The 16011-nt window shown below is 40.3% G+C and overlaps 1 protein-coding gene across 3 annotated transcripts; it reads right to left on the reverse strand.

Moving 5' to 3' along the window:
* Positions 1-8669: 8669 nt before the first annotated feature.
* LOC111840543 (calcitonin-1-like) lies at positions 8670-14868 on the reverse strand. Of its 3 annotated transcripts, XM_023805494.2 has the most exons (5): positions 12716-12819; positions 12025-12116; positions 11208-11342; positions 9396-9582; positions 8670-9216 (listed from the first exon to the last, which is right to left on the reverse strand). In XM_023805494.2, exons 2-4 carry the CDS (start codon positions 12108-12110, stop codon positions 9444-9446), a joined length of 360 nt encoding a protein of 119 aa, XP_023661262.1. In that variant the 5' UTR covers positions 12111-12116; positions 12716-12819; the 3' UTR covers positions 8670-9216; positions 9396-9443. The 3 variants fall into 3 exon arrangements, with proteins under 3 accessions (XP_023661262.1, XP_023661254.1, XP_023661271.1); XM_023805486.2 differs by lacking the exons at positions 8670-9216; positions 9396-9582 and adding an exon at positions 9592-10461 and having other exon boundaries at positions 12716-12820; XM_023805503.1 differs by lacking the exons at positions 8670-9216; positions 9396-9582; positions 12025-12116; positions 12716-12819 and adding exons at positions 9592-10461; positions 14856-14868.
* Between the last annotated feature and the right edge of the window lie 1143 nt (positions 14869-16011).

The raw sequence follows: 16011 nt of genomic DNA on the forward strand, positions 1-16011 counted from the left end.
CCGACAAATAATCCAACTAATCATGAAGTCCAATTCTAGCCCGGTTAATTGCCATTGTTAGCAATATCAGTTGATAACACATTACGTGCGGTGCTTTACATATAAAACTCCGTAGCAATACATCCACAGATAAGTTGGACAGTATAGCGTGTGCGACCGATTTAATGAGCCACAAATGAGAAGTAGTGCTTAAACAGTATAAACCTAAAACTTTCCCTTCTGTTGATAAAGGGTGCAGCCATCTAGGATTCTGAACTCGGGATCCTCTGTGCTGCTCCGAGATATTTCTCGGATCTCCGAGAAACTGGAGCGCATGTCGTCACTTCCGGCTTCAAAACTCCGGAATCCGACTCGGAATACGAGTTCCGAGGGCAAATGGAACGCACTAAAACTGCCCGAAATGGGTTAACAGAGACATTTCAGGGATTTTGAATCATTCTGTGCTGCAGATGGGTTAATTGCGTTAAAAATTTTAATCAGATTAATCATGATGATGGATTAATCCGCGTTAACGCGTTAATTTTGACAGCCCTAATTTTTACAAATTAGTTTAAGTTTTACTGCTGCTTCCTTTGCATGAGCTCTGCATGCTCTCCCTGAGCCAATCATATTCGTCCTTGAATCAAAATATTTTCATCACTCATAGACAGGTTTGTGAGAAATGTACTTATTTTGAACTACATTTTTGCTTTATAGATGTAACAATATCACAAATAAATCACATTACGATATCTGAAATTTTCCAATACCATGTTCTTTAACAGCATGAATGGCAGTAATCCTGGCAAAAACAGCAGGCTACCAATGAGTTAAATACAACACTAAAGTCCCCAAAGGTGGAAACAAACAACACAAATGTTTATGTATCAGGAAGTGTGATGCAACTAAGTGGATCAATCACAGTTGTTGCAGTCTGCATCACCGCGACGTGTAGTTGTCTTTTCTAAATATATACGTATATTTACAGAAACTCAGGAGGGTTGTGTGCAACATTTTGGACATATTGGGGAAAGGCAACACTCACTGTAATAAAGGGAACTACAGGTAAATCAGTCAAATGACCACGTGTTTGCTAACAATTCATACCATCTGCCCACGCTTATGCATGAAAAACAGTACATCTGAAAATATGAACTAGGATATATCCATCCATCCATTGTCCAACCCGCTTATCCTACTGGGTCGTGGGGGGTCTGGAGCCTATCCTGGAAGCAATGGGCACAACCCTGGACGGGGGGCCAGCCCATCGCAGGGCACACTCACACACCATTCACTCACACCTAAGGGCAATTTAGCAACTCCAATTAGCCTCAGCATGTCTTTGGACTGTGGGGGGAATCCGGAGTACCTGAAGGAAACCCCACGACGACATGGGAAGAACATGCAAACTCCACACACATGTTATTTTATTAATGTAATTTATTTTACTCTACTGGGGTTCCACTTATTTGTGTATGCCTTTAAGAGTTTAATTTGCCATTTCAAGTATAACATCATGTCACCTGTCATGGCCTGCCCTGCCTGACCCTCCTGTCTCCTCCCTGGCGTGGCTCTGACAAGCCTTGCTTGGTGCTTGTTAGTCTCACCTCTAGTCCTGCCCTCATGTTTATCATGCCCAGCTGCCTCTTGTTTGCTCTCTGGAATTTATTAGTTTGAATCTGAATTCCAATAACTTGAAACTGCATTTTTCCTACCTGGAAAATGTGACGCTCTACACTTACAAATTCACTTCTCCCAATTCAATTTCAGTTCGCAAATTCAATTTCAATTTATTGGGACGCACAATCCGGGTCCTTGAGGAAAAATAATGGACCGCAGGTTCATAACGCAACTCATTTCCACGTTTACGGCAGTTCTGCAGGGTAAAGTGGAGGCGTTTATTTTATTTTACTTTAAGTGTACGTGTTTTCTTTGTTAACGTTTGTCTACTTTGGGAATGTTTTATGTTTATTATGTGCTTCTGTAAGGTGTCCTTGAGTGTCATGAAAGGCGCCATTAAATAAAATGTATTATTATTATTATTAAAGAGTGCCGCCACTGAAATGGGGAGTTTACGAAGCTCCTGACAGATGAGGAAGATTTTTCCCACTCTGAGTTGTATGCTGTGAATCGCTTTTTCTTTTACGCCAGTAGCTCGTCCGATGTTAAAGGCCTCGTCCTCCTTGGCCATCAGTTCCCCAATTTCACAAAAACAACAAAATATATATAAAAAAATAAACAAATAAACAAATAAAACTAACTCTAAGTCTAGCTAGCAATTTAAGTCACGGTGGGGTCATGCACGGAAGACCGACAGCCCGTGCAGTTGTTAGATTATAAGGTAAGCTTTTGTATTTTTGCTGCTAATCAAATAAAAGTATAGACATCAGTTTTACCCGTTTTTCTAAATTCTAAATTAGATGTACATTTTCACAAAAAAACAGGACAATTCATGTCCCGGGAAAGAATATAAATTTTCCGGGACAGTTACTCAAAAAAAGAGAACAATCCCACTAAAAGGTGCCAGCCCAAGTGGTCTCTTAAGCATGCCCACATACCAATGCTTGTACAATGAGTGGGATTTATAACTTCGTACGAAGTGTGTCTCAGTTTAAGCAACATTTTATAAATCTGACTTTTACTTTTCGTATGAACATCATTTTCCTATGGACATTTCCTATTTCTTAAGAATGTACAAACTTTTTTAGGCATGGGACAGAATATATCCATAATTTTTGTGCATACAGATTATTTCATGCATGAGCTTTTTTTTCACTGTGAAAATTAAGTAAAGTTTGATAAATGAGACTCCCAGTGTCGATATCTGACTGACTCACCGGCGAGAATCTCCTCTGTCTGGGAAGTAGGCTTAGGGTATACTCAAAGCAATAGAACAGAAAGATTTACCATGTCGTTCTCAGTTCGGTCTTGTATCCTATGTTTCTGATGCAGTTAGAAAAACATTGACGTTACTTTAAAATTTTTCATATGGTATGCAAAAGTATGTTAATGTCAGTTATAATAGTGTTATGCGACATAAATATGTGAACCATTGTCTATGCAATATTTTTTTTAATCATAAGGCCTAAATCTGGGCTGGTGATCAATCATTTCCACAGAGACTAAAAAACAATAATCAGCCTCCAACCACCGTTGGCAAATTTTAACCCTGGAGGTTTAGTAGATTATTTGTGCAAAACAAGAACTCTTGCTTAAGAAGAAACAGAAACTATATACAAGACAGGCCAACTCAATGAGTGCTTAGCGCCGGACTACAACATTGTAGTAAATTCTGGAATATCAAATTTGACAATTTCTAACATGAATTATTTTAAGTAACAACATCAAGGGTGAAATTTTTATGGCCAGTGCTAGGTGTGAACTCCAGTCATTTCTCCATGCATTTTAAACTTCCAGATAAAATGTAATAACCACAAATGGGAAGATTTCAGCAAAGTGCGCAAAATAATCAGGCACGCCGGAGATAGAGAGCTATTTGTAGGAATAACAGCGGCGGCTCGTTTCTGCAATCTGAACTGTGGAGATGAGATCCCGCTCACCTCTGCCTCAAAGCGGAATTACCGCACTGACTGTAAACACTTGATGTGCGCAGGTCGCTGAGTCTCTGCTTAAGCCTGCGGCAGCTGCTGTCAATTTTCCGGACAGCATGTCCACCCCCCTTCTCAGGGGACATGGAGTATGTCTCAGGAGCTTCAGGCCCCCATTACAAACATAGCAGTGAATAACATCCTTCCTTGGCTGTGAGGAATTTGGCCCCCACCAATCCAAATAAACTTCTTTAACATTTTGCATTCTTTTTGCAAGTAATTACTATGAACCTTTAACATTATAATGTCAGTGTCTTAGCGGGCTCAGTCTCCATGCATGCGATTGGAAGATCAGCGATTCGAACCCTGGCCTTGGCAGAGCAGTCACCTGTCTGTGGGCCCTCAAGCAAGACCCTTAACTGCTAGATCCAGATGTGCCACAGGTTGGCTGACCTTGTGCTCTAAACCACCACAACAACAAAAAAAAATGCAACAAAAAAGGAAAGAAAAGGCTATATGATAATACTAGTTATATCATTTGCTCTATTGCAGATGATGTAAGATGTGCTCCAATGATACTCTGATGCTGCATATCAGGGATGAAATATGAGAGAGTACTGGCAAACAGAAGACAGAGTACTGCTACACAGAGAGGTTACCTGCAGACATACAGAGTACAGGCCGGGACATACTTCTCCACACATGGACTGTAGTTTGTGAATTTACATGACTGCAGTATAACTACACAGACAGATTTGGCAAATGGACAGAGCACTAATACACAGAGTACTGGTCCACAGACAGATTACGGAAAGAGAGTCAGAGTAATGGTACACAGACAGAGCACTGGCAGATGGACTGAGTACTGCTACACAGACAGGGATAGTATTGCAAGGACAGAGTACTGATACACAGTACTGGCATGCAGATAGACAGATTACTAGTACACAAAGTACTGACAGGCAGACAGACAGACAGAGTACTGGTACACAGACAGCCTACTGGAACACAGACAGCCTACTGGAACACAGACAGACGAGATAAGATATCTTCCACACTTCCACACATGGATCCTCTCCCCATCATGTCATTCCAATAATACTCTTACTCTGCCTCATTAACAAAAAGATGAACACACCTGCATTGGCCTCTATCATAGTGTTCCATTTTTAGATGAAAAAAAAACAAACCTTTTTTTACCACCCTGGCTGTCATTTTTATCGCATCAATAAAATCGCAAGCAGCTTGTACCTAATTCTGTCTTCTGCTGATGGTTATTATAATAAACATTACAGCTTCTATAGGACCTATAAAGTGATTGTGGAGTTTCAGCTGGGAACCATAAAAATGCATCTTTACCTACTTCTGAGCAGGCAATAAAGGGCTAATATATGTGTCTGAAAGGCTTCATCTCTCACTGCAATAAAGGGTATCTCTCACTGCACCCAGCCTCCGTCAGTGTATCACTTGCAGTTAAACACACTGTTGCACTAATACAGGCAGCAAGCACTGGAACTGGAAGAAAATTAATCACAACATTACTGTGAGTTATCAGGACAGGAAAGTGCGCCTACAAAAACGTGATGATACTGGAAATGACGCAGTTTGATTTGGATGATTATTGAACATTATTCACCACGGTTTCATTATATTTTAAGCACTCATGAGACATACAGAAGCAGAGAGCTCATTCATTACACAAATATTAAAACAAAATGCTGACTATTCTCGTTTATCGGGATAATTCTATAGTGGGGAGAAGACAGGTGGGACCTTTTAATTAGAATAATCTTGTTTGCTGGGGAGGAGAGCAGTAAAAGTATGATTTGAACATTCAGGCCAGGAAATTAGCATGATGCCCACAAGTAACAGAAAGTGATGCTGCAGGCGGCTTCCTAACTCCTAACCAGGGGCGTCGGAGGGGTATGGATATCCTGACAGAGTCAGGGGGCCTAGCACTTAACAGGGGTCCTTGAATATGTAATATTACACATAAAGGTGACGTTTTGTTAGGGATCCCAGAATTTCTAGGTATACCCTTGTTCTTCACACACATAAACCAACACAGATAAAAACATAGCTGGGAGTTGGGAGGAAGCAAATGTGTGGACTGTCTGGGGGGGGGGGGGGGGGGGGGATGCTGCCTATTGGCTGATCCTGCACTGGCACCCCCAAGCTTACTGTCCTCCACCTGTGTGTTTCACAGAGAGCAGGATGGATAGGTTATAAATAGAATTTCCCCACAGGGATTAATAAAGTATCTCCATTCTTTTCTGGTCTAACATGACAGACAAAAGGTGTAGCCTACACCAATCAAATTAAGAATGACTCCATAAAAACGCAATAGAAACTGACATCTGAGGATGGTCACTGAGAGCTCATGTTAATAGACATGCACAACTCGACAAAACAGTGCTCGTACCTGCAAACATGACTCTAAAATATCCATTTGCATTACTATGTAAAATAAGCATGGTCATGACGTCTGTGTTCTATTCATAACACAACTTATGCTCTATTTCTGTCAGTGGGAGTCTGCACAACCACAAACTGTCCTATCTCTTATTATCGATCAACCCTACAGGATGCTATTCTTGCTTTATTAGATGTGCATCTGCTAAGTTGATTATCAATAAACCTTTTTTTAAAGCCACAGAATAATCTGTTCTTCTACCATTCATTGGCCTGCTGCCAATCAGTGAGCCCTGCCTGTGAAAGGGTTTTGCCGTTTCTAAGTGCTGTAAACTTTATTTGGCATTCCTTGCTGATGGATCCCATTTAGATTATTTAATTTGTAAACCTGTGAGGCATATGGGTTGTGACTTGCTCTAATCCATTTAGCTAATGACATCTGGTTGCAGAGGAATTATGGGATTGCTGTTTACTGTATTTTGTCCAATTACCACATACAGTAACTAGCCATTCTAGCCCGATGTGAAGAAGCAGGTGCATAACTCTCACCATGGTGTCATTTCACACAAAGCTCTGAGAGTTTTACGGTTTATTTCTTTCAGGGAAACAATTTTGTTAATATCTCTCGTGTTGTGTTTTGAGAAGGTGCTGATTTTCTGTCCCATGCCTTAACTGTAGTAATATCGCTTATATATAAGAAGCAGCTCCTCTTTACCTGCATGGTGTTTTGAGAAGGTGCTGATTTTCTGTCCCTTGCCTTAACTGTAGTAATATCGCTTATATATAAGAAGCAGCTCCTCTTTACCTGCATGGTGTTTGCAAACCTGAAGGGAGCCAATTGGGTCCTTCACCATTTATCTAATATGGGAATTAATACCTCTTTTTAAGTTTTACAATGTTAACTACATGACAGTTGATGGCTATCGGGTAATTTAGTCTCAACTTTAACGGCCAGAGTAACTTACTATCAAGTCAGGACCATAATACCCTGTTTCAGCATAAGGACCAGTCCAAGCACCTTGATTGATTATAATGGAGATAACAAATAACCAAGTATGGAATTGAAATGGAACAGAATATTAATTCCCAGCTTTTAATCTGGTGAAGTTATTACAGAAAGCAATTCTGGCTCATCAAGCATCAGCGAAAAGACAGTGTTACAAAGGTACAGGCAGGGAAGCAGTTTTACTGTCAGGATGGGAAGTTAGAGATTAATGTTAAAATGAAGCATTTCCACTAGGAGCAGATACAATTAAACCCAAGTTGGCTAAGCCCATCCATCTGTCATCCATGGGCATCGTCTAAGTGCCAACTACTGATGGTGAAAATGGAGCGCCGTTTCTTAGGACCTGCATCAAAAATGTTAAGTCTCTGCCTTTAGTGTTTTTTTCCTGGATAAAATAACCAAAAAACGTTAAATTCTTAAGAAATCCACACTTCTCACCTCCCTGAAGCAACAAAGTTAATGACAGTTAACTAGCTAGATTATTTCTAGCTAATCATTTCTTGAAGAAAATAGCGTTTTCATAGTCTAAACTTCTTAAAAGTCGTCTGTAATTTGGTTATGGTTACATTGACTTAATTCGTTAATTTGTTCCCCCGTCATTTTCCGAAGCTTTTTTTGCATTTTTATGGATAAGCTAACAATATTTTTAAGGATATATAAACTGTGGCTCTTTACACTTAAACTTTACGAAATATCAGTTATTATGCAGGGGGGTCGCTACAGACATTGGGCCCCATTAAAGTACTGTATATCATTTTTTGGCCACCAGACTAATCCAGTTATGATTGAGATGTTTTAGGGCCCCTATCCCTAAGGGCCCTTGGATCATTGGGATCAGGAATTAGTTGATATTTTAGCCTATGGTGATGTTTTGATTTTTCAAAAGTGTTCATGTTTATTATAATTATTATCAGGCATCGTCAGCCTGTCCATACACGGACAAACGTGTTTGTGGCGTATATTTTGATTGAGAGAAAAAAACAACTCTGGAGCCCGGGCTACATTTCTAAATACCATGTTCATGGTAAAAAAATGCATTTTGATCAAGATGTCGGTCAGGATTCTTCATTGTGTGGAGCCCCGATTATTGTAACTTTAGGTTTTTATAGGGATTGTGCGCCTATGCAGCTCAGCATGCAGCCATCTGTCAGATGCAGAGCTGCATGAATGACTTGACTGTACAGAGTACTGTATCCTGGAATGTGTGCATCAACTTTGTGAAGACAGGTTCCGGTGACACCAGCAGCCCCCACATGAAGCTGAAATGTACTGACATGTCAGTAATCAGTTTGCTGCAAACATAAAACTATTAAAAACCTGCTATATGTGGAAATCTGGCAGTGCACATTTTGTCAATATTTTATGTTCCTTTTTAAATTTGTGTTTTAATCTGTGGAAGGAAATAAGTGTTTTTGTTCCCTTTTCAATTTTAGGCAGCCAAGGATTAAAAAACAAAGTTTTCTGGTATGCTTACCATCCATTAGGTTCAACAATGAATAGCACAGGGAGATTATCTCCTAAATGTCTGTCTGCCAGTTTTTAGTGTTGAATAGTAGCAACACTGACCACCAGCTAGACAGCTGATCCCTCCTCCTTGTCTAAAATGTTTTTCAGGAAGCAATGTCTGTATTTCAACCAGTGTCTCGGCAACAAAGTATCACCTAGGTGGTCCTGCCAATGCAAATGTAATCTTCTGAAGAATAAAACAGGAACCCCAACCCAAATGTATCTAAAATACTTTTTAATCTTGCTGAAATTCACAATCATTACAATATGAATTTTTTTTTTTTTCATCTTTTTTTCAAACATATTGTACAATCATGTAATGTAAAGTGTTTTACATCAAGGCACAAGACACAGCCAATATCAGAGAGGCCTTGGGGGGGCCGAGCTTTGATGATGTCCCTCGGGGCTCTGCAGCACGTTGCTAAGACAAGGGGGGGGGTGACATGGTAGAGATGTGCTCTATGTCATAGAAGAACTGAAAAACCCGTGCTGCTTGCTTTTATTTTAAATAGATTTGCATGTAAAATTAAAGAGAATTCTCAGTTTAACTACGAATGTACATAAATGAAGTGCTCTATTTTTTCTATGCCTCATTTGCCAAAAGCAAAAATGGAAATAAGTAACACTGAGAGTATGTGGGCTGTTGGTCCTGCAGTGCCAGTGCCATTCTTCTACTGTTAAGGGCTGCTGGAGATGAGGGGGGTGAGGAATGGGATTCATTTCTCAAAAATAAACGTGATGTCATCTTGTTCAGAATGTCAACCTCTGCAAGAAAAAATGAAACCCAGGAAAGTCAGCATGGGGTCTTTCGACCAGATCAGTAAAGCAGAAAGATCAGTGTTAGGCCTCATTTTTCAAACGACATCATTCTCAATATTTATTCACAGACTGTGTCTTGACTGCAGGTATATGGGACAGGTAGTGTGAGCAGTGAGGTTATTCACCGTATCCCTGATAATGACACATCACATTCCCATTAGGCTGCTGCTTCTTCACCGGCCAAACGCCTTGGAGCCCACGTTGGTGGGGACGAAGTTGCTGTTCCCTATGCCCCCAGAGCGGCTGAGGAAGTCAGCCAGGCGGTGAGTGACACACGTCGCTGTGTTACAGGCTCGCTTCTGCGCCGTGATGCTGATTCACGGAGAGGGAGGCATAGAGAGTCACGGATGCTCATAGATTCATGCCACCACATTCAATGCCTCGTACATTACTGCAAAAAGCTGAGAGAAAACATTACTTGCATTTTATACAATGGGTTTTGAAAGTATTAAAGCTGCAAGTCAGTCTTCATTTTAAAATTACACATCTTACCTGAATTAGGGTGATGCCTTTGGCAACTAATTCATATCATAACTAATTGAACTACAAGAAGTTACAGCAGTTTTGGGCCAGTAACAACAAAGGTCATAAAACAAATTAAAAGCTACTATTTCATATGCAAATTAACAGATAATCAAATAAAGGAGGCTAACAGTTTCCTGGTAGAAAAATAAATTTATTAAACAAGAAACATAATCAAGCATGAAAGAAGCATTTATTATTGTTATTGTGGAGTAACTGTTATTACTTTGTTGATATTGAGTTTTCATTCAATTCACTAAAAAGTGATCTTTTTTTTTCTGCTGAAGAAGTGTAACAATTCTTATGTTGATTGTCTTAATTATTTTGTAATTCTCTGCCGGAAAAGAGGAATCAAAAGGGAACTGAAAAGGGGATGGCTGGGGGAGACTCAATTGCGGTTTCTCTGAAGGCAATCAAGCAGGTGAGATCCACATGCACCGAGGCAGGACATGGGGAGGGAATGGGGGTGGGGCAGCTGCTCAGATCCTCTCCAGCGGCTCCCCGTAGCTAGTATAGCGGTCGCTCTCGGGGACGCTGCGCTTCTTGCCCGGCGTGCCCGCTCCCACGTTGGTGCGGGGGTACGTCTGCAACTTGTGCAGCTCCTGCGACAGCTTGCCCAGCACACACGTGCTCAGATTGGAACAGCGCTTGGACATGGGTCTGCCCAGGCTGTTGGGAGAGACAACATGCAAGAGACAGACACACAGTGACAACGGCATGCGGGGAGCAGGCTGCCTGCGACTCGGGGTTAATAGTATCGTGCCCATTTCTCACATGCATTTTATCAAAATTAGATGGCTTATCTTGCAATCAGGAAAAGTAATGTGCAAGTTCACCCCCTTCCCAAAACTGTAAACAACAATCATAACCTGAGTTACTATGCTGCCATGCTCTAAAGACCAATCCCATCCTCAGCTACAATGCAACACAACCACAGAACTGCCGCTCTCATGCAATCCGGTCAGCATCGTTTTCTCTCAGCATTCCCATTTGGACTCGTTCAACAGGCAAACAGGCTCATGAGCACCAGCTCAAAAATAAAGGGAGGCATACATGAGTCCATGCAAGAGTGGCTCACGACAGAGAATTTATCACTAAGAATTTCAGTTCCTTCCTTGACCAGATGGCTGGATGGTCTTTTCTCTGTGCACATACCTCTATGCCTTAACCAAACACTTGCAGGATTGACTTGTATTGGAAGCTGGTTTGATACCGCCTCATAAGGTAAAAATTGAGGGTTAAATGGTACACTTCATCACATGAAAATACAAACATAATGCAATTATGACTCTATAATAAATAAACCAAGAAAACATTCAATCCCCTCAAATACTGGTCTGAATGTGTCCCTTCAAATAAGTCTTCTTAACCACCCTGCCGGCAAACACAAAACAAGCAGATAAAGAGATGTGTACCTATTGCCATCGTTCTCCTGTTGCTCCAGCTCCTCGGCCATCATCTGCACGAATTCTTTGACAATAGCGTTTAGTAATCTCCGCGCTTCATGGTCCGTGAGCGTGACTCGGTCTGTCATTGACTCTAAAGCCGATCTGTGAGCACAAGCACAGGATTGCCTCTGCATTAAATATGGCTCAGCCAGGTGTTTTTCTGCTAGCGCTAAAAGGCTGCAGACCTAAGGGACCCAGGCCAATTTCAAAAACAATCTGCTAAAAGTGTTGTGTTTAAAATGCTGACAGCTAGCCAAGGTAAAATTGATGACAAAATCAATAAAGTAGTTAGAACTGGGGGCCTGCATGGGCTTCTCTTATATACCTTTAACTACACAGAAGCATATTACTCACATTGTTTAATTCTCTTAATGTCACTGCAATTTTCTTTAGACTTAAAAATGGGCACTCTATAAATTGGATTAAATGGGGGAATGGCATTGTATAGCCATTCTCTAATAGCTTGTAAAAACATTCAGAGTTAATTAAAATGCATTTGTAATGGCCTCTTTGGGAGATTGATAATGTCCTGCCTAGTTTTTGGTCTTCCTGGGTTTCTTGTGCCAATAGACCCAGCTCCAAAATACCTTCTTAAACGGGGCTGAATATATCAACCACTCTCTCCTGTTGAGATGCTAACACAAAGATATCCAGCCACAAAAACCACTTTGTCTTCTCAAGAATACACAGACGCTTTATGACTGTTAACAGAAATGTTTTTGTACTTTGTTTTGCTTCGACGAAGGACAGTTACTGACAATAGGTTGGGCACGTATTGCCTCACCTCACCGGTGCAGCCTGTAAGCTGTACATCTGACAAACGACCAGAGCATAAGCTACAAGGAGAGCAGAGATCTTCAGCATAACCATGGTCCCCTACAGCAGAGATGCAGACCAATAAACAACTTCAGCCAGCAATGTGCTAATGCTTTAAAAACATGGACAGTGAAAGCACAATAAGGATGGAAAATTAAGCACAGTTAGCCAGGAAGTTAAAAGTCATACTGCAGCTTCTGATTCATTGCCCTAGATGGCACACAAACACTAAAGTTCTACAATTTTTACATTTTTCTAGTACAGTAAATTTCTCCCTTTGTCCTTTGCCAGTTTCAAAGATCTTCAAGTCAAGTTAAAAATGTATCTTCAAGCACCAAGCCAAAATAACGCACTTTAAATTTACACAAGAAAAAAAGACTTTTGTAGGATCATCAATAGTGCACTTGGTATTGGGTTCTGAATACATTAGTGTATTGAATTACTGCCTAGGATTGCTGCACACTTTATATGCATCTGATAACAATATATCCCAGCTACAATTATTACTAGCTACTAGGGATACTACAGAGTCAGTTTTCCAAAGCAATCCCAGGTAGAAAATTTGCATGAAATATATTACTCAAATATACCTTCTACAGATTTATGCATAGAGTATGCACTGCCCTGGCAACCCGACAATGTTAAAAAGATATACTTACTTTGAGTGTCAGATCTTTCTGCAAACAAAATTCTGAAAGTTGGACTTTTTTGAACTTCTTTGAGGCCAACTCTTGAATCTGTTGTATGCTGCTACAATGCACAACCCTATATATCTACCACAAGGGTTTCTGTGTTGACTGTGTAGGTGTTTAATTGTCTCCATTCAGCCAACCACGGGACTTGGCTGCGTTTGCCAACCAATCAGTGATCTTCCCTTAGTTCTGGCACACTAATAAGGTACATGACACTCTAATTACGTCATACTGAAGTCACTAAGTGCTCCATTCACAAAATCCACTAGCAAATTGAATCATTTGATATCTAAATTTACATTCAGGTCATTAATTTAACTGCAGAAAATCAAATGAATGGTCACGGAAATCATCTGCACCAATAAATATTTTATAAGCTTCCAAATACGTGACATCGCCTTCCCCGATATTTTTCAAATGCCAAATCAATAAGCTTAATATACAGATTTAGCTGGTAGAGCCATCTTCTGTCAAACAGTGAACAGTGCATACAGCATTTTTTTCTGATTATCTGCTGCAGCGATACGCATTAATTTAATGTATATAAATTATGGTATATATTCTGGTACGATTTACACAAGTAAAACACGAATCTCATTATATAGAAAAATAAATACTTACTTAACTGTCTTCCCCAAAATTTGATTTGGATTCATTGATCCCCCAAAAAGAGACCATGGCATTTAAATCATAAAGTCCCCCCACCCCCGGCCAACATCAATCTCTTTTTGTTTTCTGAATTAGGGTAAACTGGGGTACTGTAAAAGTTTTGGTCATAATACATTCAGTGTTATCTAATATCCAGTGTCCAAGGAGACAAAAGTACAGACCTATTAAAACATTTTTCATTCAGAATCAATTAAATTTAAAAGGAGGGACCGAAATGTGTGGTTATATGAACTTTGTTTATAAAGCTATAAATACAGATATAGCATTATTTTAAGTATATAGTACAGTAAGGTACCATAAGACCAAAGTCTTAAAATCGTTTTCTTCCATATCACATTAATAAAATTATGTGGGCTATATGCGACTTCATCATCAGCAAAGTAATGGTAAAATAATAGTATTGTTTTCATTTGCTATTACTTCCTGTTGTTTCGATTTAAAATGATGGTTTCCTCAATAGTCCCTATTAACAGCTCGGTTAGGGTTTTTTGAAGTTTTTTTCCGAATCAATTATGGCGGTGTTCACCACGTGGCATCATCTAAAGCTCCTTACTATTCATTATTGTACGGAACTGCATAAAGTACTTGCAAAGCGAAAGGCTCCGTTCGCGTCACGAAGGAGCCCCATTAGCTGGGATGAGCCTTTTAATGCTATTGAAGAGAGCGCCGCGCAAATGACAGAATCAGTAAATCACAGCGATTGGACAGAGCTCAGTTCCCAGCCCTGGCAAAGCTGCGGAGGTGCAGACCAGGCAGCTGCAACACTGCTAACGTGCGCCGGGCAAGTTTTCTCTCCCAAAGCTAAAACTTCTTAGTCGATGCAGTAACCTTTTAAGCTTGTTCTTGTTTCACCGCCGGGTGGTTCGCCAACCAAAGGTTGAATTACTGCTTATCCTGTGCAATGTTGCAAAATTGAGAATAGAATAAATATTAAAGAAACAATCGACTAATATGGAATTGGCGTGATCGTTCACCTTTGTTACTAATGCATTTAGTGGAACAATAATCGGTTATAGTTTACGTAAAATTTGTCACAATATGCAACAAGCACGTGATCTTAACTAAAATTTGCTATATGAAAAAGCATTTTTAAAAATCCTTGCATTCTCTTTCTTAAATTAAAACAGGTCCAATAGGCTACCTGCATAATTTCCCGATTGAGTATGTTGTCGAGTGAGCTATTTCACCAGCACAAGTAGATAACCAAGGAAGGAATAGCATCAACTCAAACTACAATTATTTATTTGGTTACCAGCTTCCATGACGACCTAGGGATCTATTTGACTGCTTACAAAATAGCAGTTAAAGAGCAAACAATGACTGTCAGGCAACATCACCAGACAATAACTCCACTCTAATAGTTTAATCAAAGTACACTATTGTGGAAAGGAAGCCTACTAAATCACAAATCAATTAATTTGTATACAGATGCTCTTACATTGTGTGTTCTCCATTAGTCCGTCAAAGGGAGTGTTTGCGCACCTGGGGGATGTGTGCGCTGAGCGCCTAGGGAGCGTCTCAAAAGAGGCCACTGCCTGGGAGATGGAAAATGGATGTCACCTATATCCACTGACAAAATGTAGCATCACCTTTAGTGGAAGCAGGGAATGTTCATGTTGTGCAACAAATCATCAAGGAAATGATATTTAATTTTCCGGTGTTGCACATTGCTCAGTCCTCTTTTGAAGGAGAGAACTTTGTCAGCCCATCTTCAACCTGTGTTCTTTGTGACATAGTTTGTCATGGTTTACTGGATCTCAGTTAGGAAAACATACCTCCATATTGTTGTATTTATTTGTTTATTATTTACTTTAGCATCTGAGCATGCCAGAAAAAGAAGACATTCGCTATAATGGAGCTTTTTAGCACACTATTAGAATACACTAAAAAAAAATTCCGAACTGCTTATCCTTCTGGGTCACGGGGGGTCTGGAGCCTATATGAAGCTACAGGCATGAGGCAGGGAACAACCCAGGATGGGGGGCCAGCCCATCACAGGGCACACACACACCATTCACGCACACATGCACAACTATGGGCAATTTAGCAACTCCAATTAGCCTCAGCATGTCTTTGGACTGTGGGGGGAATCCGGAGTACCTGGAGGAAACCCCATGATGACACGGGAAGAACATGCAAACTCCACACACATGTAACCCAGGCAGAGACTCCAACCCTGGTCCCAGAGGTGTGAGGCAACAGTGCTAACCACTGCACCACCATGCCGCCCCCACACTAAACATTCACTAAATAATTTAAATTTGTTTAAGAATTGCTAATTAAATTGTGCAGCCGGGTTTACCCCCTGTGTACTTGTAATGGATAATCCTGTGCTAGCATTACTGCAGACAGTCATGATGGGAGAGAGCACTGTTAAATAAGTCAAACCCACATGGTAATGTACTCTTCAGATTGAAATATCAATCAGGGTTACTCTAAAGTTAACTCCTGGAAGGAAAGCACACTGCCATAAACTACATTTAAGATGGCCTGCTTTTGATTTTTTTAAATCCATTTTCTGTATTTTTAGCCATTTATACTGCTGGAGAATTAATTGGAGTTGTTCAGGTTAAGTACCTGGCACATTTACTGAT

Source organism: Paramormyrops kingsleyae, chromosome 11 (genome assembly GCF_048594095.1).
Source record: "Paramormyrops kingsleyae isolate MSU_618 chromosome 11, PKINGS_0.4, whole genome shotgun sequence".
Classification (NCBI taxonomy): domain Eukaryota; kingdom Metazoa; phylum Chordata; class Actinopteri; order Osteoglossiformes; family Mormyridae; genus Paramormyrops; species Paramormyrops kingsleyae.